The following is a 27,280-nucleotide window of genomic DNA, read 5'->3' as shown; positions in this document are numbered from 1 at the left end:
TGAAAAATACACAACTTAATATTTGTTAAACTATTGTAATTATATGTTACATAACCTGCATTGTCTTTTTTACTATATGTTCTTAGTTTTTGTTGGCCATGCCAACATTCTCCACTCTTACTTCGATAATGGGAATGGTTATACCTGTGGCTGACTGACACATTTTAAAAAACAACTTTAAGAGTAGATTACTTGAGGTATTACTAGTTTCTTTGCTCCTTTCAACCTTTCGCACAGAATTTGGATGACACTCAAGTCTAGCCACTAATTAGGACGTGGTAGGTTTAGGGTATGTCACATTCTGAAATGTCTAGTATGTAGTAATTTGATTCCGTGTCATGCTTAAGTGAGTCTGTGACATGATGATTCAGAGGGGATCTCTTGGTTCTGACACTGAGGCTGTGTTCATTTTTTTCTCACTGATTTGCACAGGATAAGGATACCTGGCACTTCCATTCTCCATCCTCACAGGGCCGCACACCTTACAAAGGATGTGACCCTGTGTCCTGACTCATGCACACCTTCATCAATCACTGCTGTGCCTTTTAGTGGTTTGGAAAATCCAATAGAAAAGATTAGGGTTTTTAGATTTGGAATAATTGTGGGGGAAAAAAAGCTTCCAAAATTATTTTTTTAATTGAATTATTTTTAGATTAATAATATTTGGAAATCACATACCTTTAAAAGAAATTATAAATATTTATGAAGGAAAGCATACATAGAACATTCTTGAGATTTACTATTTTAGTCAAGGGGATTTGAAACTCTCCCAATATTGAAGACAAACCCTGAAAAATAAAAGGAAGCATTTAATTTGACTTTGTAGTATTTTCATAAAACAATTCATTAAAAATATCTTACCTCTTCAAAATACCTGGAAGTAATTGGAGATATAATTTAGAGATGGAATTATTGAAGTGATTCCCTGTAGTCAAACGCTGCTACATTCAGTAGGAACTATACAAAATCCAGATTGACCTTTGGTTGTGAATTTGATGGGTTAAGAGTGAGATCAGTGGGAGTCATTTAGATAGAAGTTATACTTAAGTTGGAGCACCTGGGGAGCTGTCCTTGGAAGGGTCCTCATGTCATAGGCTGCTGGTGGGAAAATGCTCAGATCCTCTGCCTTTACTACATTATCCATTGTGAACCCTCAAGGGAGTTAGTTGTAAAATACCAGATTCTTATGTCTCTGCTCACTCCCCTCCCCCCATCTGTCTGGCATCCTAATCTTTACATACTAATACTAAAACTTAGTCTCAGAGTTTGCTGCCTATCAAAACTAAAGCTTAAAATTCCATCTTAGGCCTTTGCCTTTTTAAAAATGGTGGGCAAGTTATTAAACTAGTGAAATTTCTACAGAATTCTTGTCCGCAAAGGTAAGGGTGGGGGGTATATTGTGGGGGACAGTATTTTTTAGTCTTTGAGGTCATAGAATGATGCTATGCTGGACAAGTGGTACTTTCCAAAAGGTGGGTATTAGAGTTTAAAGGTACCTTTTCTTAGCTTTCTCCTATGTGTTCCATTTGTTGATTGATTGGTTAATTGGTTATAACAACCTAAGATTTGTAAGCTCTAACAGTGAAGGCTGAGATTTTTTATTTTATGTCTATAAAATATGCCTATATATATGTAAGTGCACCACATGTATGCCTGGTGTCTGGGAGCCAAAAAAGAAGGAAGTGTTAGATCCCCTAAACTGGAGTTACAGACTGCTGTGAGTTTCCATGTGGGTGCTGGGAGCCGAGCCTTTATAAGTGAGGAAAATGCTCTTAACAACTGAGCTGTCTTCCAGCCCCAGCTGAAACTTTATAATTCCTTCAGTAATGTCATCAGAACAACCACCTTCTGGAAAGAAAAAGGCACAGGGACTAAGATTTGTGGTGAATTAGGGAGCTAATTAGACCTGTATTTTCATTTTGATTAGTAGAACAGTTAAAATTTATACCACTGAAATTGTGATGTGTCTTTTCTAGTCCAACAACTTTACATGGTTTTTATACACTTGAATTTCAGGAATCTGTTATTTGTCTTCTTATTGTTCTTATTGGATATGAGCTTTTGCAGTGGCCCTTTTATCCAAGGTTAGTCCTCCCTCTTGGTTTGAGGGTTTAAAACTTGTCTTTTTGTTAATTTTTTTTTTTAAAACATACTCTCTGCTGCTTGGTCTGAGTGATCAGGGCCATTTTGTCTATTCGCAGTCACTAGGGTTGGGATGACCATGGTGTAATACTAAGTGGACATTGTCATGATCCCCAAGTAGATTATTTTCCACAGAATGATTACCTACATCTTTTTTGTCATGAAATGTTCATTTGATTTCTAGCACAAGTTATGGCAGTATACAAATGATTCTCAGATAAAATGATGTTGACAGTATTTCCTTTTAACAATCTGTGTTAAATTATGCTAATTTCATTCTAACTTTTGGTATTTTTTTTCTTTTCCACAAATAAAAGTAATGCCTGATGTTTAGTTAAAGTAGGTCCACCTTGGCTTGAATGTATTAATATTGTTCTGTATTGTTTTAAACACTACTGAGAATTGCCAACAACTCTTTACTGAGAATCGCTTCCTTCTGAGACCAATAATTGTTGCAGGAGAACAATTTAAGGGATAATAATTCAAAGTCTATTTTCAATATTACTGAATTTTAGGGATACCTGCTTGTCCTTTTGTTGTGCTAGCAAAGGCTCATCTGTGCCTACCATCTTTGTATTGAGACTGTTCTGTAGTGGTACAGAAAAGTACTTGAGAAAGGCCAGCAAACAACATAGAAATCTGTGCATCCCTAAAATACTATAGACTCTTTGTGATTTCTGTTATGTATCTTGACCTGAAGAAACAGTCTTCTCTAACAAGAAAGGCCAGATTTGATTGACCTGTGTTTTCATGATTTTTTTTTTAAGTTTCTAAAGTAGAAATCTACTCAACTAAAAAAAAAAGTCAGCACTAGCTACAAATAAATAAAATGGAAAAGTAAAAGCCATGAAGGAAATGAGTTCCTTTGTTCTATGAAACAATTTCCCTTTCTCAGGATGTAAGACAGCAGCTGCTAGGAAAACACCATAGAAAGAACTAGAAGAAATAATTTGAGATTATAATGGATGTGTAAAATTAGATTGCTAGGAGGAGGATAAATGTCTGAATCCAATTTTTAAAAGAGTCAGTACCTGTGCTATGCTCTCTCAGAAGAAAGATGAAGGGCCGATCTGCTTTAAAAACAGGAGTCCGGGACCTCCTCAGCAGCAACACAGCTGGGGAAAGAATAGACCCTGTCATGTTTCCTGTCCATGGCAAAGTACATGCAGATGTAGATACATAGGTACTAACCTTGGTTTATCTTTAAGGAGTCAAAACATCTTAGTGACATTTTACTGTGTGGTACTTTGGGACTGCAAATGGTGAAATTAAAGAGGAAAGATACTATTTAATCAGTCCTGTGTCTTATTTTTAAAATATTCCATGAAGTAGCTTCCCTCGAAGGTAAAATACTATATGATTTTATTTCCTGTTGATAGGTCAATGATACTTTAAAATTGGCGTCATTACTTTTCAAGATTTTGCCTTCTGTCATTTAAAAAAAATTACATCACACCTAGTCTTGGGCTTAAGCAATGTGGCTTACAACTGGAGTCAACTGGGCAGACTCAGCAAGGCTAGACCTGGGCCCGCCCCATGGTGCTGAGTGCCTGGACTTCTGGATGTACCTGTGGCTGCAGATGACCTGGTGCCATCCTCGGAAAGCTCCATCTTGGCCTTGTGGGTTGCTTCAGAAACATAAAAGCCATCTTGACCTAATTTGCAAATGACAGAAACATGAAGTGATTTGTTTACATTTTCTGTACATACCATGTTTGTGTTTGAAGACTCAAGTAAAACTTCGAGACTCAGTGCTACTAGTCTACAGGGAGTGGTTGTACAGAAAATTGCCAAGTCACGTTATCTTTCTATAACTCTCAAGAGCTCTGGTCACTAGATTTAATCTGTCTTCCCCCAAATTAGTAGAGACTGAACCCATAAAGTTAATTTTAAATATATTAAAATCTTTCCTTTAGCCTATACTTCTAAAACTTACATAAGTCACTAAGCTCCCAAGAATGTGTTTTAAAGTAGATACTATCAGGAATAAGTTCAACAGACTTTTGAGATAGTTTCCTTTTGACTGCCCTCTTGGGCAATAGTTTTTAAGAAGACACTGAAGATAAAAGTCATCGGATTATGAAAATAATCCAGTGTTAGAAATGCCTGCTGCTCCACAACTCCATTCTGTGGAACTGACTGCTGCTTTCCTAGTTTGCTTACCTTAAGGGCTGGAGCCTGCAGAGAAGTGTGAGGTTACAGTAGTGCGTGTGTGCTAACAGTTTCAAAGATAAGCTTAGCAAATAGTAATGAGGATTTAGAAAGGGCTTGACAGGTTTCTGTAACTGAACAATTCCTCAAAGATGGAATAATGTGTTACAATAAAGGGTGAAGGTCAACATGCAGAACTAAGGCTAAGCTGCCCAGCCCTTCTGCTTGAGGGGGAAGTGCCAATCTGGTATCACACACACCCAATCAGTATTGAAAATATCCAGGTTTCAGACACAAAGCCCATTTCTACCCAATCCCCTCCATTCAAGAAACCACCCTCTGTAGTACACCATCTGAGAGACCTGGGTGTTAACTGTCTTTTGTTGTACTTTAGGGAGCTTTGCTTATTAGGTTGTCTGCACTCGTCATGTACCTGCAGGGAGATGGCCCCTGAAGGTTGTGTTAGACTAAAAGTGAACCTAGGGTACAGATTCTTGTGTGTCATTGCAGTGATACAATGGGATATCATGAGATGGTTATTCCCACTGTAAGGAACAACTGATTGCTGGCAGTAGAGGATGGAAGGCGGAAGTCAGTGGATATTCACTGGTACCAGTGGGGAATCAGATTGTTTTAATGGTGGTCTTTTTCTGCTTGACTTTGAGAGAAGAAACAAGATTCTATGTTAATAATTAGCTCCTTCTAGTCCATTGAACAAACAGTGCCAACATTAAAAAAATATCATAAAGAACATCTTTGCCAGTTGAGGTTTTACTGTCTGACAGTTACCACTGTGTTGTCTGAACTACTTTTATATGATTAAACGAGTACAACTTTATTCTGAAACCCCTTGTCAGCTAACATACAGCAAATCACATGTCTGCATTTGTTTGTCTCCACATACACCCTGGGGGGGGGGGTCATTGTTCTGATACAAATGCCTCTTTGGTAAGCTAGGTTAGACTGTTTTCAGTGTCTGGAAAGGCAAGTGATTGCTTAAGTAGCTTCTATCCCCACCAGATTCCAAGAATGACCCCAAATTGTTTGCATATTCATAGCTGTTTGCATAATCATAGCTGAGACTACCCATAGCCAGTATGCCACCAACATCACATCTTTGAAATTCTCTGGTGAGAGCTGACCTTTCTGTAGACTACTCTGTTTATCTTGTATTCAGTCTGCAGTGTGCTCGCTTTTGTCATGAGGCTATTGAAATATGCCACTAATGAACTAACCAGGAAAAGCAGAGTTTTCCTGTCCTTTGCTTTTCTGAATTGTTGGCATCTGCTTAGTGCCATTAAAGGTCACAACCTGTTTTCCCAAGATTTGCCCTCAGAATCATTTATAGGTGCTGTTCTGTAGAACAGTCTCCTTAGTTAATGAGGGAGATGCAGGTTAATGGACCCCACGTTGTTGTGAGTAGGAAACTCTTAGGACTGCTGATTTGCTCATGTGAGTGGCTCCAGCAGGACTGCGGTACATAGCTTTCAGCCCTGAAGCCACCCTCACCTCCCCTTTATCCCAGTTTATTAGCTGAACTTTCTGGGACGCACTTCATAGCCATGTATAAACATACCAGTGCCTACATAACTGTTGCACAGCAAATGCGAGGAATTCTTCTCCCTCCTTCCCAGCATGCTGCCCATTCCTCCTCTGTGATACTGCCTATCCAAGGCTGCCCCCTTCCCCATCTTACTGTTAGCTCTAGCAAGTGGACATTGTGGCATGTTCACTTTCAGAGTAATGCTTAGTACGTGCATGTGTCAAGCGGTGTATGTATTCAGGACTAAGCACATTGTGGTCTTTAGCAAGGGTTTAATTCCCATTCCTTTGGTTGGTAGGTGCCATCAACCTTTTATATACAGTTGGTCACACACATTTGTAAATAATTGTCTGCATTTTGACCTTAACTTCTCTTCAGGACAGGGATGGGGGACATTTGCTTCCTTTTTCTGATAATGATTTCCTTTGGGAAGAACTTGTTGCTTATCTTTTCCATCCTTTCACTTAGCTACTTAGAAGTGAAGGGTAGGTATGTAATGTACCATTACAGCTGGCCCAAGACAGAAAAGTGTCTGGAGGAATCTTGGGTGACTAGAGCTGTTTGCTTTCCCATTCTCTGCTTACTCCTTTCCGTGCAATGTTGACTGTACTACCTATGGCCCTCTAGACAATTGCCTTATTCGAATCATTGAATGTAGTTTGAACTTCTTATTGGACAGAAATTGGAAGTTGGCTACCTGCTTAAGAAAACAAAGACTAAGACAGTTTTTAAAGAGTTTGGAACTTGTACCCAAGCAATACCTGAACTGGAGGTATGAGTTTCTATCAAAGCCTGCTGATGGTACCTAAGGAAGGGGACTGCCCAGAACAGGTGCCTACCTGTTTGTTCTCTTCAGTGAGAAAGAAACTGGAGCAATTTGATAACTTTGTAATCTGTAGAGATAAGGTGTCAGTGGCGAGGGAGAGCTATATCTGGGCTCAGGTGAGATCTGGGATATTGAGTTCTTAAAATGCCAAGAAGGAACAGAGAAGTAATTTTACTCTTTGAGAAAGGAGAATTCTAAGTGATTCTGACTTTGGAATCAAGTGGTGGGGGAATGAGCTTTGTTGGGCTTCCTCAGTAATATAAAGTATGGTGACCCCTTGTTAATTGGAGAGAGATGGCTCTGTTTTTTCATTTCTTCTCTTGTAAAAACTGCAGCTAGCACTGATAAAATGGCTGGGCAGGTAAAGGTGCTTGCCTCACAACTCTGATGATCTTTGTTCAATCATTGGAAGCCACAGAAATGTGGAAGGAGAGAACTGACTTCACAGAGTTGTCTCCGAGCCCCACACATATTCATGTACTCCTTTCACCCCAGCATGCACACACAATAAAATTTTAATTTTTAAAACCAAGACATTGTTCCAAACAATTGGTGAGGTAGGTGGTAACTTCTCATTTGTTTCAATTGCCTTGTCTCTGCAGTAGGCAGAAGCCCACTCGGGTACTGACTTGAGTGGTCTTTTGTTTAAAGACAGGCATTGGGAAGCAATATTTTAGTTGACAAGCTATATCTTAAAGGGTCAGATATTAAATTTTTTAACTACCACCAGTTTCATGTCTGTCCCAGTGACTCTTCTTCACTACCGTAGCTAGAAAGCAGCCTTTTGTTGTTGTTGTTATTATTATTATTTTATTATTTTGAGGCAGCGTTTCTCAGCTCTGGCTGTCCTGGAACTTGCTCTGTAAAGCAGAATGGTCTCAAACAAATCCACCTTCCTCTGCCTCCTGAGTGCTGAGATTAAACGTGTGCACTACCACAGCCCGAGAGATTATTTTTAGCAAGTAGCTGCTTAATTAATAAAAGCAGGTGTTGGATCATCACTTGACTTCTATATTATTGGAACAAAACAGTAGAAGAAAATTGTTAAGTCTCATCAGTAAAAAGCATGAATACAAACCCCATATTTATTACACGTGCTGAATTATTAAGACAGATCCGTGAGCCTTGAATTATATTGGTTTGAACAAATGTAAGTAAATGAATTATGTGAGCCATCTCAGTGGTACTCATAGGACTTGGTGACAGACTGGGGTGATGGCTCAGTTGGTAATGAGAACCCAAATGTGATTCCTTGAACCCATGTTAAAAAGACAAGGAACGTGGTGCATGCGTACAGTCCCAGCACTGCACAGGCTGGGAGGAGCAGGAAAGAAAGGCAGTGGAATCCCGTATCTTGCTGCCCAGTGGAGCCTAATCCTAGTGAGAGATTCTGTCTCAGAAACAGTGGATCGCTCATCTTACAGGCCATGGGTATTTTTACTTATAGTGGGACTGCAAGATACAGGGCCACTACTGTTTAAGGATACAAGATTGACATTTGAATGTGTCTTTCTTAGATGCTGAGGGAGAAAGGCCAGGAATTATGAAGGAGGCCAAAAATAACCTCAAAGCTGCTTTTTTTTTTTTCTCCCTTTAAGTACCGGGTACCAAACCCAGCATCCTAAAGTTTTTAATTTGGATGACTAAAAGTAATAAAATTTCCATTAGCCACAGGTATGCCATAGCTGAATTCTGAAGCCTTGAGAAGATGACATGCTTGCTTGCCCATTATTGAAGATAGAATATGCATAACTTGTCTGTCCCTTGCCCCTTGTCTTTGATCATTTTGCTTTTATAGTTTTCCTTTCCTGCAAGTGTCAAAGCACTCTTCTTAAGGAAAATTTCTGGTTGATAGTTTCAACTAAGCCAGCAGTATTGCCTTGTTTCTAATTGTATACCTAGTATTGTGGACAGTAGAAAACTTGACTATTGTCTTAGCTGTACATTTAGACAAAGAGGTGGTAGATGGGTTTTGTGTGTATGTGTTAGAGATGGAACCCAGGACTTTGTACATGTTCAGCAAGTACTCTATTATGAAGTCTTAGCCCAAAGATGGCAAATTTTAGTACTCTAGATACTTTCTGCCATGCTTTATTTAATAAGTAACTTGCAGTTGTTCTGTCTGGTCACATCTAAAGCACAAACCTGGACTTGAAGATCAAACTCCCATTATTTTCTGTAATTAAGGAATATTCTGAACCAAGTTTTAGTGCCAGGTATTCCAATGATCTGGTGTTTAAAATGGTAACTTTCAAGTTTATCAAGTAAAAGTGTTGTCAAGACCAGTGAGAATGTCTGTTGCAGTGTTCTCTCCTCGCAGATATTCTGTGGAGTAGGTACAATCCAGGGCATTATGAGTTGTCAGCAGTTGAGACAGTGGTTCCCTCAAGAAATTCTCAAAGTACAAGTTGCCATTCCTTTTCCTTTGGACGTGCAGTGTAAGCTCAGACTGCAGGCAAGCATGGCCCCTAGTGATCAGCAGTAGCATGTCAACTCTGGAAAAGAAGTTGAGTGTGGATGCTGCCTCTTAGGACAAGGTCATCAGAGCAAGGGAAATTTGAGGAATGGGTGAAGGGAAGATTTATGCTTAGCTCATTACAAAAGGCAGGAGGAGATGAAGGCAACCAGGAAGGGAAAAGGTAGAGACGGGATAACCATGATGCTGATGTGACATCAGAGAACAGAATGAAGATTCTGGTGCTGCCTTGAATCTTAATGAGAATCTGGTCACGTCAGAGGGAGGACCCTTCACCTACGGCCACTTGCTATACTATGAAGGTGCTTTCCAACTCCACACTTAATATCCCCAAGGAGCACCCCCCACTCACCAGAGGCACCACATTCTTATAGAAAGCCAAGTGCTTTATTCTTTTATACAAGTGTTTTACTGTCAAAGGCTCTATGGAAACAATAAGGTCCTTTCATCAATATAACAAAACTGTCCCAAACATAATGCCCCCAAAAGACTGGAAGAATTGAAAAATGATTACCTGAAATACCTTTCAAGTTAGCTTTGAGTGGATCAAAAAGATCAGTGATACCCCATGATCTTAAAATGCTTTTTAAATCAAACTGATTTTGGATCCGAAACCTGTAAAACAAAAGCCAACTATCAGGTACTATTTAGAATTCACACTACTCTCTCATACATACTACATGGAGGTCATGGCACCCTGGAATTCCACCACTCTGTGTTTTTCATTGTTCCTTCCCTCGAGTCATACCTGGGACTAACGAGCTCTCTGGGCTTTTCCCCAACTTTGTCTATACTGCTCAATTGTGATGGCCCTGTTTCCCTTGACTGCCTTTAAATAAGTGTGCATCCCTCAGCTGTACCTTTCTACTCAGATGGCCTGACTTTTTCAAGATGGTACTAGAGTTAGGGCCCAGGACCTCCTGCATCCTCATCAGATTTTCTATTGCTTGACCTCCACCCCTAGACTAGTCACTCTGGTTCTTTGTTTGTTTGTTTGTTTTTGTTTTGTTTTGTTTTTATTTTTGAGACAGGGTTTCTCTGTAGTTTTTGGTGCCTGTCCTGGAACTAGCTCTTGTAGACCAGGCTGGCCTCGAACTCACAGAGATCCGCCTGCCTCTGCCTCCCAAGTGCTGGGATTAAAGGCGTGCGCCACCACCGCCCGGCTGTCACTCTGGTTCTTAAGTCTAGTTTGCAGAGTTGTACTCTTAGGGTGTCCAGACCAGTCTGCTTCCTATTAATATTCTTTATGACACCATAAGTGACCTGAGAAGAGAAGCTACCTCAGCTCCTTTTTATTAATAATGCTTAGTGAGTACTCACACTGTGGTAGATGCTAAGATGAGAACTTCATAGAAATTATTCCATCTTCATACAATGGCTATTATTCTTTATGTAGTAGATGAAAAATTCAAGGCATTACATATTTTTAAAAACCTGCTCAAGAATGCCCTAATGAGTATTGGTGTATCTCAGTTCAAATCCGGGCTATGAGAGTGTTGAATCTAGCCATGATCACTTGGACTTCGGTCCTCACATTTGGATAGAATTTCAGACGTAATGGATACAAAAAAAGTAGTTATAGTACCTTGTATAGCTTTTCTACTGTGTAACACATTTTCATGTTTGCTGTGTGCAGTATGTGCCTTTGATGTGCAGCAGAGAAGGAACTCAACCTTGAACTGCCCAGAAACCACTGAGAGCAGAGAGATTCAGCACAGCATTTCCCCAAGACAAAGCACAGATTTGCTGTCGAAGAAGCCTTCAAATAGACTACTACTGCTCTTTATCTTTGAAAATAAAAAAAAATGAAATCTTATTTAAATGGTCTTTTGTATAAACCATACATAACTTTGGGAAAACAAACAAACAAAAGCATGTTGACACTTTTCAAACTATTTGTCTTCAGCCCAGGAAAATCCTTGTTGAAAAGCATAAATGCTGACTGTAGTGATTGGATTGTAACTCTAAATTTTCTTTAGGTCCCCATAAGATTATCAGCACCCCCACCCGGCCGGAAGTAGCCTGGAATACTACGCCCACATTCCCAACAAATGGACTATGGATATTTTCCTTGTTGTTTTTTTTTTTTTAAAAAAAAAGAGGAAAAGAGGGGGAAGTAGTGCGGGAGAATTATCTATATTCTGTCAATCATATATTTTAATAAAATGCTGATTGGCCAGGCAGGAAGTATAGATGGGTCAACCAGACAGGAAGTAGAAGCGGGGCGATGAGAACAGGAGAAGGCCAGGAAGGAGGAAGCCCATTCCTCCACTTCTGCCCAGATCACCGAAGCAGCAGGATGTGATCTGCCAGCTGAAAAAGGTACTGAGCCATATGGCTAAAAGAGATCAGAAAAAATGGGTTAATCAAGATCTGAGAGTTAGCTAATAAGTAGCCTGACCTAATGGGCCAATCAGCTTTATAACTTATAGAGATCTCTGTGTGATTTTTCGTTGTAGCTAAACAGTTGTGGGAACTGGGTGGGACAGAAAACCCAAACAAGCCTTCCCTTCATGTTACATAGCACCATGGACCTGGCTTTTTAATTTGGTTCTTCTCACCAGGAGCTGCTTTCCAGATCCAGGGGCAAGTTACCTCACCTCTATTTCCTTGTTATGTTTCTTTGTACAATAAGCACGACAGCAGTAAAATCTAAATAGGGTTGTGACAATTAAATGAGAATTCGTGTAAAGGGTTCAGTACGATGCCCAGCATGGCTAGGCACTTAGCGTTGCGTTTTGACTGTGCTTTCACAATAATATTAAGAAACCAAAGATGTGGTAGGTGAGGAAACTGAATAATGTCGTGTTTTAGTAAAGTAAAGTAAACAAAAGTGGGATCTGATTTCAGAAGATCCCAGTGGTGCTCCTATGTGATTATAAAGGCAGAACAGGAAGAAAAGCATGGTAACTGGAGTAAACAGCTGAGATGCTGCCTGCTCTGTAGAGAAGCTAGAGATGTATTCCATATGAACTCTCAACAACATAGCAGGGATTGGGTTGAAATGAACTGAGTACAAGTTAAATCTAGCATCATATCACCTGCCACAACCAAGTAGGGTTTAGTGAAAGAGTGCAAGATGTGTTCCAGGCATGAAAATAAGATAACATGTTAATAAAGATCAAGTGGTCATCTCAACAGTTAAAGAAAAGGCTTGTGACAAAATCTAACATGATTAAAAATCAACAGGACTTGGGGGAAGTTCAGTGATAGAACACTTGCCTAGCTTGCTTGAACGTTACTACTGAAAACAATGACAAATGATGCTCAAACAAAAAGCCCAGCAAGCATCCTGGGACGTGAGGTGACTCAAGATGACGAAGAATGTCTACAAAAAAATCCCTGCACCTAGCATCTTCCCTTCAAGGTTCCCATGTAAGATCAAGAACAAGAGTAGCCATTCTTGTCACTTGTCTTTGGCCTTGTGCAGGAGGGTGTAACTCCACAAGACAGATCATATCAGCAAGGAGGTGGAGGCTAGCGATATAGCCCAGTGGTACAGCACTTGCCTAGCATACAAGAGACCCTGAGTTCAATCCTCAGTACCATGAAAAAAAGTTGTAAAATAAAATATAGTTTAAAAGAGGAAGAAGTAATTCTATCTGAATTTGGAGATGACTTGGTCTTATGTGTAGAAAATACTGAAGAACACTCAAAAACCCTATTAGAGCTCATTTGAGACACCCAGAAGCACAAAACTCTGTCAAAGAAACAACTGAATGGAAGGAAGGCATTCAAAGTCTCCAGCCTGAGACACCCACGGCAGAAGACAGCACTCCCTGACTGGCATACGTATCTGAGACATTCCCATGTCTAATGCCAACTTGTTTGTTTTGAGCAGAAACTGGTAAGCTGATCTTACAATTCATAAGTCAAACAGACTCTAGGAAGAAGAAAACAAAATTAAACTCACCTCCTGATGGGTGTTCTAGGAGCCACAATGGTGCAACACTGCACAAATGCAAGAATCTTCCCATAGAAAGAAACTGACAGTTCAGAAATAAACCCATACATCTGGAAATTTTTTTTTTTTTGGTGATGATATCAAGAAAATACAACAAAGGAAAGAATGATCCTTTCAACAAATGTATTGGATACTGGGCAATCACCACATGCAAACGCATAAAGGCTTGGCCTCCTCCTTACACCAAATACAGCTGACTCTCAAATAACATGAGCTTCGACTGATGAGTCCCCTTAATGTAGATTTTTCTTTTATTTTTGGAAAATTTGCAGCAATTTGAAAACTTCACAGGTGAACTATACAGCCTACAAAAATAACGCTGAAGGGGAATGTAGGTCATGGATATAACATAACACATATGACTAATTTGGCATTTCCTACCAGAAGATATGTACAAGCTAAGTTAACATGCTCTTAGAGACTGCCACACGCAGCAGATCCGCTCTTCCAACCCTTGAAAATGTGAGCAGATGCACAGGTGCTATGTTGAGTCATGACGGCAGAAGATTGACGCCTGCGATTTACAGTGTGTTCCACTGGTGTGATCATTTTACAACCCCTTCAGCTGAACATCTGCAATTCTTACCACTGTTCCATGCTATCATCTCTGTGAATGTGCTCAGTTAGAAGTGTGGGCATCACTTATTTTTAACCATACATGTCGTGCACAAAATACATACGGTAGAACTGCTTGATATTGGGACAAGAGCAGTCAAGAGCAGGCTATTACTAGTATTTTAGGAGCCAAAAGGTACATACAGATTTCCTACAGCAAGGAGGGTTGGTGTCCCCTGGACCTCAAGTTATCATAGGTAAAATAATTAATTCACAGTGGATCAAAAGCCTAAAGTAAGAGCAAAACCTATAGCTTAAAATTCTTAGGAAAACTAGGCATAGACTTTGAGACTTTAATTAGGCAATGAGTTTTAGGAATTACACAAAACAGTATCTCCTAGAAATGCCTGCATACACAAGACCAGAACAATGGTGATATCAATGGACCTGTTAACATGGAAGGGGAAATTTTCTCTGGGTCACACCCCCAGAAAAACAACTACAGGCAGCTAATGACTGCATGTATGTGATAATAATAGTAATTTGAGGGCTCAAATGAGGGTAGCTGGAAGGGCCTAGAAGGAGGAAAAGGGGGGAAGTGATGTTATTCCATTTCAATTGAAAATATTGAAAAGAAATGCTTAAATAAAATATAGTGTACCCCTGCACTAGAATATTATTGAGTCATTAAAAGAGATGAAATAGGCGAAAAAAGTCCCCATAAAAGGCTAGCTGCATAAACTATCCCTTAAAAGAGAATCCACAGAGAAAGAGTAAAATAGTGGTTGCCCAGCGCCGAGAAGAGATGTCTGATGAATTGGGATGAATTGGGTTTCTTTCTAAGGTGATGAACATCTTCCAGAGCTTGGAGTCAGTTGGAGGTGTATCTCAACTGATAGAGTGCTCGTCTAGTGCATAAAAGCCCCAAGTTTCATCCCCACCACGACATAAACCAACTGCCCTGTTGCACATCTGTGAGTCCAGGATTCAGGATCCAGAGGCAGAAGGATCAGAAGTTCAAGGTCATCCTTGGCTATGTGAAACACACTCTCACTTTATAAATTATAAAATTTGTATTTATGGCTGCACACTTTTGTAAATAAACTAAGAAAAGGGGGCATACAATGATGCGGGAGAATTGTCTGTATTCTGTCAATCATATTTTAACAAAACGCTGATTGGGATTGGTCAGGCAGGAAGTATAGGTGGGAAAACCAGACAGGAAGTAGAGGTGATGCAATGAGAACAGGAGAATTCTGGGAAGCAGGAGGGTTCCTCTGCCACTCCTGCACAGACCACCGAAGAGGCAACATGTAAACTGCCCAGCTGGAAAAGGTACTGAGCCATTATGGCTAACATAGATAATAATAATGGATTAATATAAGTTACAAGGACTAATAAGAAGCCTGACCTAATGGGCCAATCAGCTTTATAACTTATAGAGTTCTCTGTGTGATTGATTTCCTTGGGGTTTGCCTGCTGGGGGGTACCGGGCGGGACAGAAACCCCAACAAGCCGGCCCTCATGCTACAATACAATGTGCACTTATTTATTTATTTATTCATTAAGACAAGGTCTTGCTAAATAACTGTGGCTGTCCCAGAACTATGTAGATCAGGCTGACCTCAAGCTCACAGAGATTTGCTTGCCTCTGCCTCCTGAGTGCTAGGATTAAAGGTATGTGCCAGCATACCCAGTTAAACACACACTTTAAAATGACTTTTATGGGACTACAATACCCAGTACAACACACACTTTAAAATGACTTTTATGGGACTACATCCCATTTAGAAGAAAGAGAAAATGTCCTTTGAAAAGTGTTGCACATCACGGTATCCAGCAGCTTCTTCAAAGAAGAGCAAAGCTCACTTTGTGTGTGTGTGTGTGTGTGTGTTTGTGTGTGTGTATGTGTGAATTTGAATATTGCTTGGGTGTGTCCCCAAAGGTTCTTGTGCTGGAAGCCTGGGTCCCAGAGTAGTGGTATTGAGTTGGTGGGGTCTTTGGGATGCGGGGTCTAATAGAAGGTGACTGATCAGGACAGTCCTTGGGAAGTAAACATAGTTCTGCTGTTGCTTTCTATGGGAGTGATTCTCAATGTGAAAGAGGAAGTCAGACCCTAGATCTCTCTCACATTCCTTTCCACCCCATGACTGCTTCTTCCACCATTTCATCTTCTGTGCCATGATGCAGAGCAGAGGAGATGCTGGTGCCAGGCTCTTAGATATATGGAATGTGACCTAAGTGCATTGTGTGTGTGTGTGTGTGTGTGTGTGTGTGTGTGTGTGTGTGTGTGTGGTGTGGGGGGTGTGGAGAGAGAAAGAGAGGGAGACACACACACACACACACACACACACACACACACACACAGAGACCAGTGTACTAGGGCATAAACTGGAAATGATTTAGGTCTGGATTTAGACATATGCCTTGGACCATGGTAGACACAGCCAAGTTTTTGTTTGTTTTAGACAGAGTCTCACTATGTAGTCCTGACTGACCTGGGCTGTTCTATATTCCTAAACACATTACTTTCTCGTTTCAGGCATGGCTTTTCAAACCAATACAATACAAAAGCAGACTAGCACAATATCATATCTAATATTGTAAATTTTCTTAGTTTTCTCCTCTATAGGCCTAGAACCAAGTATTTTATTCATTAAATGTATACTTGACATTATTAATCCTTTCTGTGGAGTATTTCCATGATGGCTACAAATGGCCTAGAAGCATCCACTATTGGTTTTCTTGATTATTTAATAGGTTAAATGATCTTGATGAAAGTTGAAGATCCTTATGCATTTAATGTTATAAATAAATGATTACTCTGGAAGATGGCTTCATAGTTTACAGACTACTACTTGGTGGTATTCAAATTCAAGTACACCCACTGGGTTCGAGCCAAGTAACACGCAACACAGACTCTGTCCACAGGGTGGAAGAACTATGGGCTCTCGTTCAGTGAAATCTATCTGATGGTCGCAGAGCACATTATACTAAATGGAGACTGACTGATTTGAACGAGCAGAGGTAAATTCTTACCCCAAAGCTGGCTGTGCAGTGGGTGGTAGCATCAAGTACCTTTAAACCCGGCACTAGAAGGCAGAGGCAGGTGAATCTCTGTGAGTTGGAGTCCAGCCTGGTCTACATAGTAAGTTCCAGACTAGCCAGTGCTACATAGTGAAGGCCTGTCCAAAGAGAAGCAGGCGAACAACAAAACCGTGGCTGTGTCTGTTATGGCCCAAGGCTTATGCCTAAATCTGAGCTTAAAGCAGTTTCAACTTTTGGGTTTATTTCCTAAAGCATGGGTTCTCAACCTTCCTATGCTGGGGCCCTCAATACAGTTCCTCACGTTGTAGTGACCCCCAACTGTAAAATTATTTATATTGCTATTTCATAACCTTAATTCTGCTACTGTTATGAATTGTGATGTAAATATCTGATATGCAGGACATCTGATATGGTATCCCTGTGAAAGGTTGTTTGACCCCCCTCACCAATGGGTCATGACCCACAGGTTTAGAATCACTGCCCTTAAAAGTCTACAACTAAGCTTTTTGTTTGGTTGGTTTTGTTTCTTTGGTCTGGTGTGTGTGTGTGTGTGTAAGGTTGCTTTTGTTTATGAAATAAATGGCTTTTATTTATCTAAAAATCTCCTATTAGTCTTGGATTAGATGCTTGGTACCTTGGGGTGACTGCATATATTTATCAGAATGAGGTTGCTTAAGTCATTGTCGAGGCCCTCCGACCTCCTCCTCTGTCCTGTGTTTTCAGGGTCGCCGCTGAGGGCCTGGGAGAATGTCAGTGTCATGGTCTCCTCTCTCTGTAGAACTGACTGTTTCTTGGAGAGGCCTCCTTCCATTAGCCGCTCCAGGCCCAGCTACTCTTCTTCATGAGAGACGCCAGGTTCTTTGCTGGGCTGCCCCTTCTCTCCATGCTGACTGCAGAAGCTGCCTTCCCTCCTACACTAATTAGCCCCAAACACTGCAAGATCAGGGGCTCTGGTAGGGGCCAAGCATTTGCCTTTGAGAAAGGGGCTTTGTCTTGGATTTGAGTTCATCTTTGGCTCTTCGTTATGCCTGATCTCATTTTAGACCTGGGCCCTGCCTCCTTGGGTTTCTCCTTGTATGGTTTTTTTTTTTCAGTTTGTTTTTTCTTTTTTCTTTTTTCTCCAGGAGATGCACTTATTTTTAAGAGCCTGAGGGAGGTAAGGAGTCTTGCCAAGGCCTTTGCCTTTACCCACTGGGAGCCCTGGCCTTGGAGTGTGACCAAGGCCCCAAGTGGACAGGACTGAAGAATTCGTGGCTGCCAGTGAGCTCCCAAACATCAACGTTATGCACTTCATGCTGACCTACAAAGCTGTGCTGAGCCTTCTCTGGTTTCAAATTGCCGGACCAGCTCATCATTTGACAAACTCTAGGCAGAACTCTTGTAAAACAACGAGTTTTGCTAACATCGTTGCTTTGGAAAACAGGAACACTATTACTAGTTTTCTTTTTCTTTTTTTTTTTCAATTTATATTTTTATCTACTGGATTTTCTTCAAGGACTGAACCTCTCCACTTAGAACAAATGTATCTTCAACACAAACACGTCAAGTCTTGAATTTACTAGTTAATAGAGACAGGGTCTCACGCAGTTGCTTAGGCTAGTTGGAATCACTTGGTAACCCAGGCTGGTTTTGAACTTTCTAATGACCATCGTCCTGACAATCTGGGCTTACAGCTGTCCCGCCATGCCTGGAAAAGCCTGGAATTTTTATGTCCTAATTTGGCTTCTAACTAGGATTACACATATGCTTTCTCATTTACACAAGCCATCTTGTCTCTTTGGTTTGGGGGCAATGACAACTGTACCCACAAGGGTGCCACCTTGCACTTCTTTATCCGGCAGTGTCATGCCTGCGGAGCAAGGAGGAAGGGACCTGAGTCAGTTCTGTGAGAGTCGTTCATCTCAGGAAGACCTGGGAAGTTAACTCAACTGTATGTGCCATGTTCTACTTTGCAGTGACTTTAGAGTAGCCTCAGACCCCAGGGAACTTCTCCTTGGCCTGAGCTCATTTGACAAGCTAGCCCAGTGAGAGGCTGGGCCTTGGAGTCTGACTCTACGTACAAGCCCCACTGGCTACCATAGTCATCCCCCTGTGAGGAAGGTGTAGCCACTCACCTAGGGAGGAACACATCCATCCTGGTTCTCTTCAGCCTGGTGGCCCAGAGGTGGATAGCTCTGGCTGTGAGGTGTGGCTCAATGCAGTTCAGAGGGGTGTCCTTGTCTTGCGGAAGCACCAGGAACAAACTGGCTGCCCTTCCCAGGTACAACAGCTCCAGAACGTCCACCCTGTGCCCTGCAGCATCCTGGAACTGGCCTAGGGGTTCAGTGGGTCAGGGATTAGCTCTGTCCTGGGAGTCAGAGAAACCAAATGATGCCACAACCTGGGGTAGGCAGACTTATAAGACAGCAACAGTAAAACGGAGTGCCAATCTTGGCCTCAGGAAGCAGTCTGAGACTGGGAACTGTTGGGTGACGTCGATGTGGGAGTCCCCTCTGTATGCTGTGAGGATGTTTTATTACCATTTGTTAATAAAGAAGCTGCTTTGGCCTATGGCAGGGCAGAATATAGCAAGTCGGAAAATCCAAGCAGAGATAGAGGAGGAAAGAAGGCGGAGTCAACCAGGCGTCATGTAGATGCCTAAGAAGCAAGTGATAACAAACCACATGCCTCGTGGAAAAATATAAAATAATAGAAATGGGTTAATTTAAGATGTAAAAAATAGCTGGAAATATACCTGAGCCATAGGCCAAACACTGTTGTAAATAGTATATTTTTTTGTGTAATTATTCAGGTCTGGAAAAATGAAAGAACAGTCTCCACTTACATGACATAGTCCCTTTACTGATCCTAAAGCCCTCTAAGATCTCCCATGGGGCCTTACTCAAGGATTCACTGCAGCTGAGCCTGCTGGGATGGTGTCTTGAGAGAGCCTGTCTAGTCTGGGCTTATGACATTCAGGCTCTCTATGTTCTCTTGTCTTTAAAAACGGTTTTTAATCTACATTTCCTATGGAAACTCCCTGACTCTTGAAACACCACCCAGACTCAACAAAGCACACATGCTGACTGGATTTGGCTTGAGGACTGATCATGTCTAACTATGACCTAAACAGATAAGTCTCGGGATGGGCAGCAGGGAGTTTGTGGGCAAAGAAAATTACAGGTTGAAGACAAGTCCAGGCCACCAAGGCAGAGCATGATTGCAGAAGGAGGGGATGGGTCAGGTGACAGAGTCCAGGAGGATACACTGAACTGGAGGAGGGATCAGGCGCTGCTGGGGGGATGGAGGGAGGGAGGTGGTGGTGAGTGTTAGGTGACCCCATTGCAGGCTGTGACTCATCCTTGGCACAGAGCATGCTGGCATCTATAGCATACATGAGGCCAACAGGCCTGTACTGGCACTGGGACCCTCCCCCACTGACCGAGACTAGTAACCATAGGCAGGAGGGTCACACAGAGCAATGCCATGTCAGAACCAGGAATCCTGCAGTCTGTAGGCCTTTTAGCCTTCATTTGGTCCTGAATGGGTGTTAGCTATGCCATAAAAGTGTCTTCTAGGAAAGGTGCTTGGTCCAGGCCTTTTCGATTTCATTTGAACATGTTCAGAATCAGTGCAGAGGCCAATGCAATGCATGATTTCTCTTCCACATCTATGTCCTCAGCATCCAGATGGGCACACCATCCAAGGCTCCTCTGTAAGTCACCTGCTACGTTGGACTTCCCTTCAGTTCACCCACAACCCGGAGAAAGGACCCTTCTGAAAATATGTGTCCATCCAATCCTGTAAAGCAGAGGCCACCTCCCTCCCTTGCCCGAGTCGCTGGTTTCCTCCGACGTTCTGAATGTGGAGAGGAGGGGGACTCACCATAGCTGACCTCTGCCACCTGATGCATCACGGGGACTTGAAGGACGAGGCCGTGGGCACAGGTGAAAGGCAGGGTCTGCGAGGGCGTGGAAGAGAATCTCCTTTGCCAGGTGCTTTGGAAGGTCATGGTGCTCACGATGGAGAGACAAGAAGACACGGTGCCAGCCTCCCCCGACTGTGGGCTACCCAGACTCTCGCCTGTAGATAGAAGAACTTGTTTTCTCTCTTTCTCCCCCTCTCTCCTGCTTCATGTTATTTTCAGTTTACTTCATAAACGTTTTAATTCCTTATGCTGCCAAGGGACCCACAGCTGCTAACTGGCTTTTAACTTATTGTCATGGAAATGGAAAGTGAGAACGCGTCTCAGAGTGAGTCCCTGATGACTGCCCTCTGACAGCTCCCAGCAAGGCACCTTATAACTTCAATCACCGCCTTTTTGTTAGCATGTAACCATTGTGGCTTCCCTCCCTGTTTCTAACTGGTGCCCAGAATACCCGTGGTTCCACTGAGTCATGGCCCAGAGCTCAACAGGCGCTGTCTCCCCACGCAGATGCTTGCATGGCCGAGGTTTTAGGACCAGAGAGGACTGCAGTCTGCCACCCCCGCCTTGGCCCCCACTAATTGCTGAGCTGTGTCCCTCACCACACCTTCGCTGGGGCAACTGGGTTCAGAACTCAGCTTGGGAGGGCTGTGGTTAAAATTCCATGTAAGAACAGGGAGGAACAAGCAGGACCATTGCTACAGAGACAACTGCTGTCCCAGGCCTTCGACTGTTTAATAATACTCCATGCTAGGTTCTGCCTAGATGCTGGATGAAATCTCTCTGACTTTTGTTGTCATTCTTCATCTTTCAGATGAGAGGAGTGAGGCTCAGGGAAGCTGCTCACATACCCCCCACCCACCAAAAGATCCCTGCTCTTGAATCTGAGCAGAGTGGCTCCATATTCATCGCTTTGGATGGCTCTGCCAAGTCTTTTTTTTTTTTTTTTTCTCTTAAAGGGAAGCCAGGCCGGGAGTTGAAAATACCTATGATGGCAACCCAAGAAGGATATAGGGACTCACTCCTTAATTAAAAAATATTGTAACCGTGTGTCTATGTGTCTGTCTCTGTATGGGTATCTGCACATGAGAACTGGTAACCCTGGATGCTAGCCGAGGGCATCAGATCCCCCACAGGGGGATTAAAGGCCGTTGTGACCTACCTGGTCCACCCTCTGAACCGCCAAACCATTTATCTGGTGCCAAGGATAACTCCTTGTAAAGTAAATTGCCGAAGACAGCATGGAGCATCTGAAGCTAGAGTCCATATGTATCCCAGCTTCCTGTTCTGTGTTTCAGCAACACTGAATCTTGGACATTCTCCATTTATCTGAGTCTTTCATGTGCTTACTGAGAACATGGCAGCCAAACTGAATCCATGCCATCAGAATCCTGGCTTGGTGGCCCAAGGGCAAGCAAGAAACTCAACCCTTGGTCCTTCAGTTCCTTCATTTGTAAAATGGAGACAGCCCCCACCTTTTAGGATTAGTGGGTGAGTGAAATGGAATCAAATTTCAAACAGCACTAAAAAATAAATAAATAAAAGGCCAGCAGATGGCAGTGACTTCCACCCACTTCACAGCAATCACGGCACATGGAGGTTGCCGCTGATGGTTGGATTATGCGTAGAAACCACAATAGAACCAAGCGGAACTTACTGATTATAACTTGTCCTTGTGCATGTGTGTGCGCACGCGCCTGTGTTTCCTTAACCTGAGTGTCCCAGAAGCTACTTTTCTGTGCCCTGCTGTATTTTGCTCTCACCTGGGGTTAACTGTAGGCGAAGGCAGAACTTGGTGAGAAACAGCCTGCGAAGAGTGACATGGGACCCATCCCGTAGGCTATTTCCAGAGGCGATCGACTTTGAGAAACACCTCTTGGCGTCCGTGTGCTTAAGTATGGGCGTACATGTGCGTGTACATGTGTATTTCTGCCGGGGTGTGAAGAGGAGAAACAGAGGAGCCCCGAGCCAGCTGCGGTTGTTTCACAGACAGTGTGTGCCCCTGAAAGGCTATCTGCCTTCTCAACTTCTGCTGCAACTCAGGGCATCCTGAACCTCACCACGGCTTCGACAGATGATGGGCAGCGCTGCTTCTTTGTAGCCCTCTGCCCTTAGCCCAGCCAAGGACGATGGCTTTCCTTTACCTGTGCTCTGCCTGGGTGAGCCCCTCGAGACCTCCTCCGTGGTGGTGCTGTTGGGCTCACGAAAGTTGGCTGGCGCCAGACTGCTGTTGGTCCACCAGGAGACCTGCTCCACAAAGCGGGGAGACAGAGGCGTTCTGGTTTGCATGAAAAGAGTGCAGGCCAGCTCCATTCCGATGCCTTGGCTGGAGTTGCGCAGCGTGGCGTAAACGGCTTGCAGGAGCTGTCTCACTCTCGGGTCTGTGAGAAAGGGGTGTTTGTCAGGTTTTTGCAGCTCCCACCTGTAGATGGTCTTGGAAGCTGGGTCCACCCAAAAGTCCCTCGCTGGAAATGGCATAGCTACCTGAGTTGAGATCCACTAGCCCTGTCGCTTAAAAGTTGGGCAGAAAACATGTGAGATCCCAAACACATCTAGGCGGAAGTAGAAAGGCTGTGATTTCCTGACTTCCTGATTCAGGGACATGGCTGAGTTCTGGAAAAGAGTGTAGCAAGCTTTTTTGTTGGCCATCAGCTCACAAAATGACACAAAGATTTTTTTTATTATTATTATTTATGAAAGCTTGACCATTAGCTTAGGCTTGTCCCTCTAGCTCTTGTAACTTAAATGAACCTGTTTCTATTCATCTGCATTCTATCATGTGGTTCGGTTACCTTTCGTCTGTCCTGTATGTCTGACTTGTTCCGCATCCTCTTGTCTCCCATGCTCCTAGATTCATCCTCCTGACTTCCTTTCTCTCTGCCTGGAAGTCCCGCCTACCCTCTCCTGCCTAGCTATTGGCCATTCAGCTTTTTATTACACCAATCACAGCAACACAGCTTCACACAGTGTATGTCCCACAACAAGGAGAGTGTAGAGCTGGGATATGGCAGGCCCAGTGGGCCGTGATGGAATGCCTAGCATTAAGGCAGAGAGTTCTGTGCGGTGTTGTAACCATGGTGGGCAGTGGCTAAGGAGCTGCTCTCCTAGTTAGGCTTCTGTTGCTGTGATTAAACACTGCAACCAAAAGCAACCTGGGGAGGAGAGAGTTTATTTCACCTTACAGTTTACAGTCCATCATTGAGGGAAGTCAGGGCAGAAACTGGAGCCTAGAGGCAGGAACTGAAGCAGAACCTGGCTACTGGGTCAGTTGAGTTTTGCCAAGCCATTTACCTCTTGTGTTAGTCTGCGTGAATCAAATGATACACTTGTAAAAAGAAACTCAATGTGCATTACAAAACAGAACCCCGCCAGCACTGGGGAGGTAGGGGCAGGCAGAGCTCTGTGAGTTCAAGGTCAAGCTACAGAGAAACCTTGTCTCAATAAATAAATAAATAAATAAAAAACCAAAACAACCAACCAATCAAAAAAACCCAAAACAGAACCCTTTTCCTGGGGCTAGACCACCTTCCTTTCCAAGGCCTCTGTGCTAACATATTCTATTAATTTACCTAGACTAATAATGAAAATGCTTAGAAGCTGGAGCATTGGAAAACTGCACATTCCCTGTGCACCCAAGACACAGAGAATCCAAGCTGGGTCTGACTTGAAAGCCTCCTCCCTGAGGACTGGTTTTCACAGAACTAGAAGTTGCTATGCAAGCTTCCAAGGGAGGAAAGCAGCCAGCAGTCCTACCCAGCAGAGCCACAATGACCAGCATGGTCCAAAAATCTCAAAAGTGTAGTAGTGGCATGCGTATCTTGTCAGTAACCAATAGCTGTTTAACTGAACTTAAGACCCATTCAACAGGAGGGGAATCATCCTTGGTATGGGAAGCCTAGCCAACTACGTGGATCTTAGAGGAGAACCTCCAACACTGCTTTACTAAGCCAGCATAGTTCCCAAATTCATCCCAATATCTATTCTTTAAACTCACAGATACAAATAGCTCTCAAACCTTCATCAGAGAAACTTCTCCTTGCAACAGAACACCACAAGTGATGGAAACACAGTGCTTAAATGGTTCTGTAGTGCCCAGACCCCGCGGATAACATCCGCAGCATGACTCCTTCACCCCAGGAAATACAGCAAGGGAGAGGTGGCTGCAGGATTGTAAGAATGAGAGGACCAAGTGATCGACTGTGAGACTGTCCCCTATAGATGACAGGGAAGATTTACCCATGGCATCTCAACGATATGGCTGCCTAAACAAGGACAACACCAATAGACATACTAATAAAGAAGGGGAATCTCATGGAGCCTCAGCCCTGCAGGTGACCAAGGAAGCTGAGAAAGGAAGAAATAGCCCTCTTTATGGAAGAGCATCCCCCTAATTGGTTATCCAATACCAAATGGTCAAGCCTTGAAATCATATATATATATATATATATATATATATATATATATATATATATATATACACACACACACACACACACACACACACACACACACACACACACATACATATATGGCTCTGTGGAAGCCCTGATTTCATCCTCTTCCTCAATCAACCAGTTAACCGAGCACCATGATGGCATCTGGTCTCAGAACAGACTCTCCCTTACATGTCCCACCCAAATCATCCTGACTTGTGTGAGTCTCTGTTGAAGGCTGAAGCACCTGCCTTTTTTTTTTTTTTTTTTTTTTGTATTCACATTTCTTCTTCTTGACCAGATCACACATAATCTCTTCTGGGAATTCTCTGACCTGCTGGAATCACAAAAACACACAGCACCCACCCCATCTACAAAACACATGGCACCCGCCCCCTTCTACAAAACATACGGTACCCACCCCCATCTATAAAAACACACGGCACCCCATCCCCATCTACAAAACACACGACACCCACCCGATCTATAAAAGCACATGGCACCCACCCCATCTACAAGTATCGCTCCCCTGAGACAGAGTGGCTGCCTTCAGAGTTCTCATGAGCATAAACCAAGCCCCTAAGCAGTCATGGCCCTTACAGTAGGCGCACCATGACACTTGGTGTGCTGTTCTGTGCTGACTCTATGGGAGCCTGTAGACCTGGGCGCCGCCATGGTGTGTAACTGCTGGGGAATGACTAAGTTCTAAACACTTCCTTTGGCTTCAGTTGTCCCTAGAGAGAACTGACCTATTTGCTATCCAACAGGAGTGTGAGACTTGTTTTCGCAGTGGTCAGCGTATGTACAGAGGGGGACAGGCAGTTCAAGTGACACTTGGGAGACATGACGAGCACTAACCTTGACTTGCCAGCTCAAGGGTCCACGGCGAAGGGGGCCATGGCCAGGCTGGGTTGGCATTATTTCTTGTACTTCCGACAAATCTTAATTCATACAAAGACCTCGCCTGTCATTTTCAGTGACACGTTTATTGCTTTGAGGCAGGGTTCTTGCTACCCGACAGAGTGGCCTGGAACTGAGAAATCTGCCCCAGCCCCCGCAGTAAGCTTTTTATTGGCATCCAGTTCTGAGACTGAGAAGGGAGATCGTGTTTGCCATAGCCTATAGCTGGTCGGGTATCGAGCTGCAACAGGAGTGTAGGTTAATGTGGGCTGAGCTGCGTGCTAAAGACTCTCGCTGCTGTCAGCAGAGCTGTTCTGGGATACACAATGCATAGCCATAAGCTGGTGAGTTGAGCACTAGCCAGAAATCTCAGAAGCATGAAAACATGTTGATGAAAGGCGCAGTCTTGGGTCTAAGGCATTTAAAGCACTTAAGTCCAGCCCTGCCGTTTATGGACCCTGTGACCCCCAGCAAGTTGCCTCTACCCCGTGCCTATCTACTTCCCCAAATAGGGGTGGCAATGAAATCACCATTCTTAAATGGTGTTGAGGCCACCCATGAATGTTTATAAGGTGTTTCCCACACTGTCCAACCTCATCAAGCACTATAAAAGGGGCAGTGACTCAAAACTGAGATTCTGCCGTGAGGCTGGAAGGGAGCCTCCACAGCCAAGAACAAGCATGACTGTAAAGTCTGAGTGCGTCCCACACAGCCGCACTTCTGTGCCTGTGTGTGCTAGGAGCCGAGCTCTCCACGCTTGAGAGTCCCTGAGCGGAGGGAAGCAGGGACCAGGGGTGAAGAGGAACCATGGGAGAACAGCCTCTAACCTTGCACGGTGTATCCCAGGGCACCTGCCAGCTCCCAGCCGGTGTTTCCCCGGGCTCCAAACTGCAGGATCTCTAGGGAGAGGGACACACTGGCAGGTGAAATGACAAAGTTGGTCCCGTTTCTCTCTGCTGCCACACTCCGGTAGAGGTGAAGGGCAAACTCAGTCTTCAGCAACCACAGGCCTTCGCTGAGGGGACTGCCTCCTCCTGCCGAGAAGCAGGAGGAGAGAAGGAAGAGGGTGACCAGCAGGAGAGGCATCATGGAGGCGGGACACCTGCAGTTCAGAGGGAGAAGCAGAAGGAGGGTTGATGGTGACAGTGATGGCAGCAGGTCTCATCGCCTGAGAACTGGGGCACCCACTCTGTTTCCAGTGGCCGGGAATGACCAAGGACAGGCGTATTGCGCTTACCCACCATGATCCTATCTGTCTAGTCTGCTACACTGGTCTGGGATCCTTTTGAAAACTCAGCCACACGCTTGAAGACCTGCTCCTGTTACTCACTGCATGTG

General features: G+C 43.4%; 2 protein-coding genes across 3 annotated transcripts in view; one reads left to right on the top strand and one right to left on the bottom strand.

Moving 5' to 3' along the window:
• Positions 1–3,429, top strand: part of Ints6 (integrator complex subunit 6) — a 79,481-nt gene extending 76,052 nt beyond the window's left edge. The window contains exon 19 of the transcript XR_015004869.2: positions 2,017–3,429. The gene's annotated coding sequence lies outside the window, so the exon portion shown is untranslated. The remainder of the gene's footprint in view (positions 1–2,016) is intronic.
• Positions 745–27,034, bottom strand: Serpine3 (serpin family E member 3). Of its 2 annotated transcripts, none has more exons than XM_048422243.3 (8): positions 26,770–27,034; positions 22,738–22,990; positions 20,570–20,751; positions 18,820–19,018; positions 9,653–9,753; positions 3,711–3,797; positions 3,174–3,257; positions 745–788 (listed from the first exon to the last, which is right to left on the bottom strand). In XM_048422243.3, exons 1-8 carry the CDS (start codon positions 27,029–27,031, stop codon positions 745–747), a joined length of 1,212 nt encoding a protein of 403 aa, XP_048278200.3. In that variant the 5' UTR covers positions 27,032–27,034. The 2 variants fall into 2 exon arrangements, with proteins under 2 accessions (XP_048278200.3, XP_085554760.2); XM_085698634.2 differs by having other exon boundaries at positions 20,570–20,767; positions 22,754–22,990.
• Positions 27,035–27,280: the final 246 nt, after the last annotated feature.

This window comes from Myodes glareolus, chromosome 12, assembly GCF_982192425.1.
Source record: "Myodes glareolus chromosome 12, mMyoGla1.1, whole genome shotgun sequence".
Lineage (NCBI taxonomy): Eukaryota > Metazoa > Chordata > Mammalia > Rodentia > Cricetidae > Myodes > Myodes glareolus.
This window is presented reverse-complemented; position numbering and strand designations above follow the sequence as displayed.

What these genes read in the sequence shown, in the direction of transcription:
- Serpine3 (XM_048422243.3), bottom strand. Translation starts at nt 27,031, where the DNA reads ATGATGCCTCTCCTGCTGGTCACCCTCTTCCTTCTCTCCTCCTGCTTC. An exon ending in CCTGGGATACACCGTGCAAG is followed by an intron (nt 22,991 to 26,769) that starts GTTAGAGGCTGT and finishes CCTTTCTCACAG; the next exon opens with ACCCGAGAGTGAGACAGCTC. An exon ending in CAGGTCATCTGCAGCCACAG is followed by an intron (nt 3,258 to 3,710) that starts GTACATCCAGAA and finishes TTCTTTCCCCAG; the next exon opens with CTGTGTTGCTGCTGAGGAGG.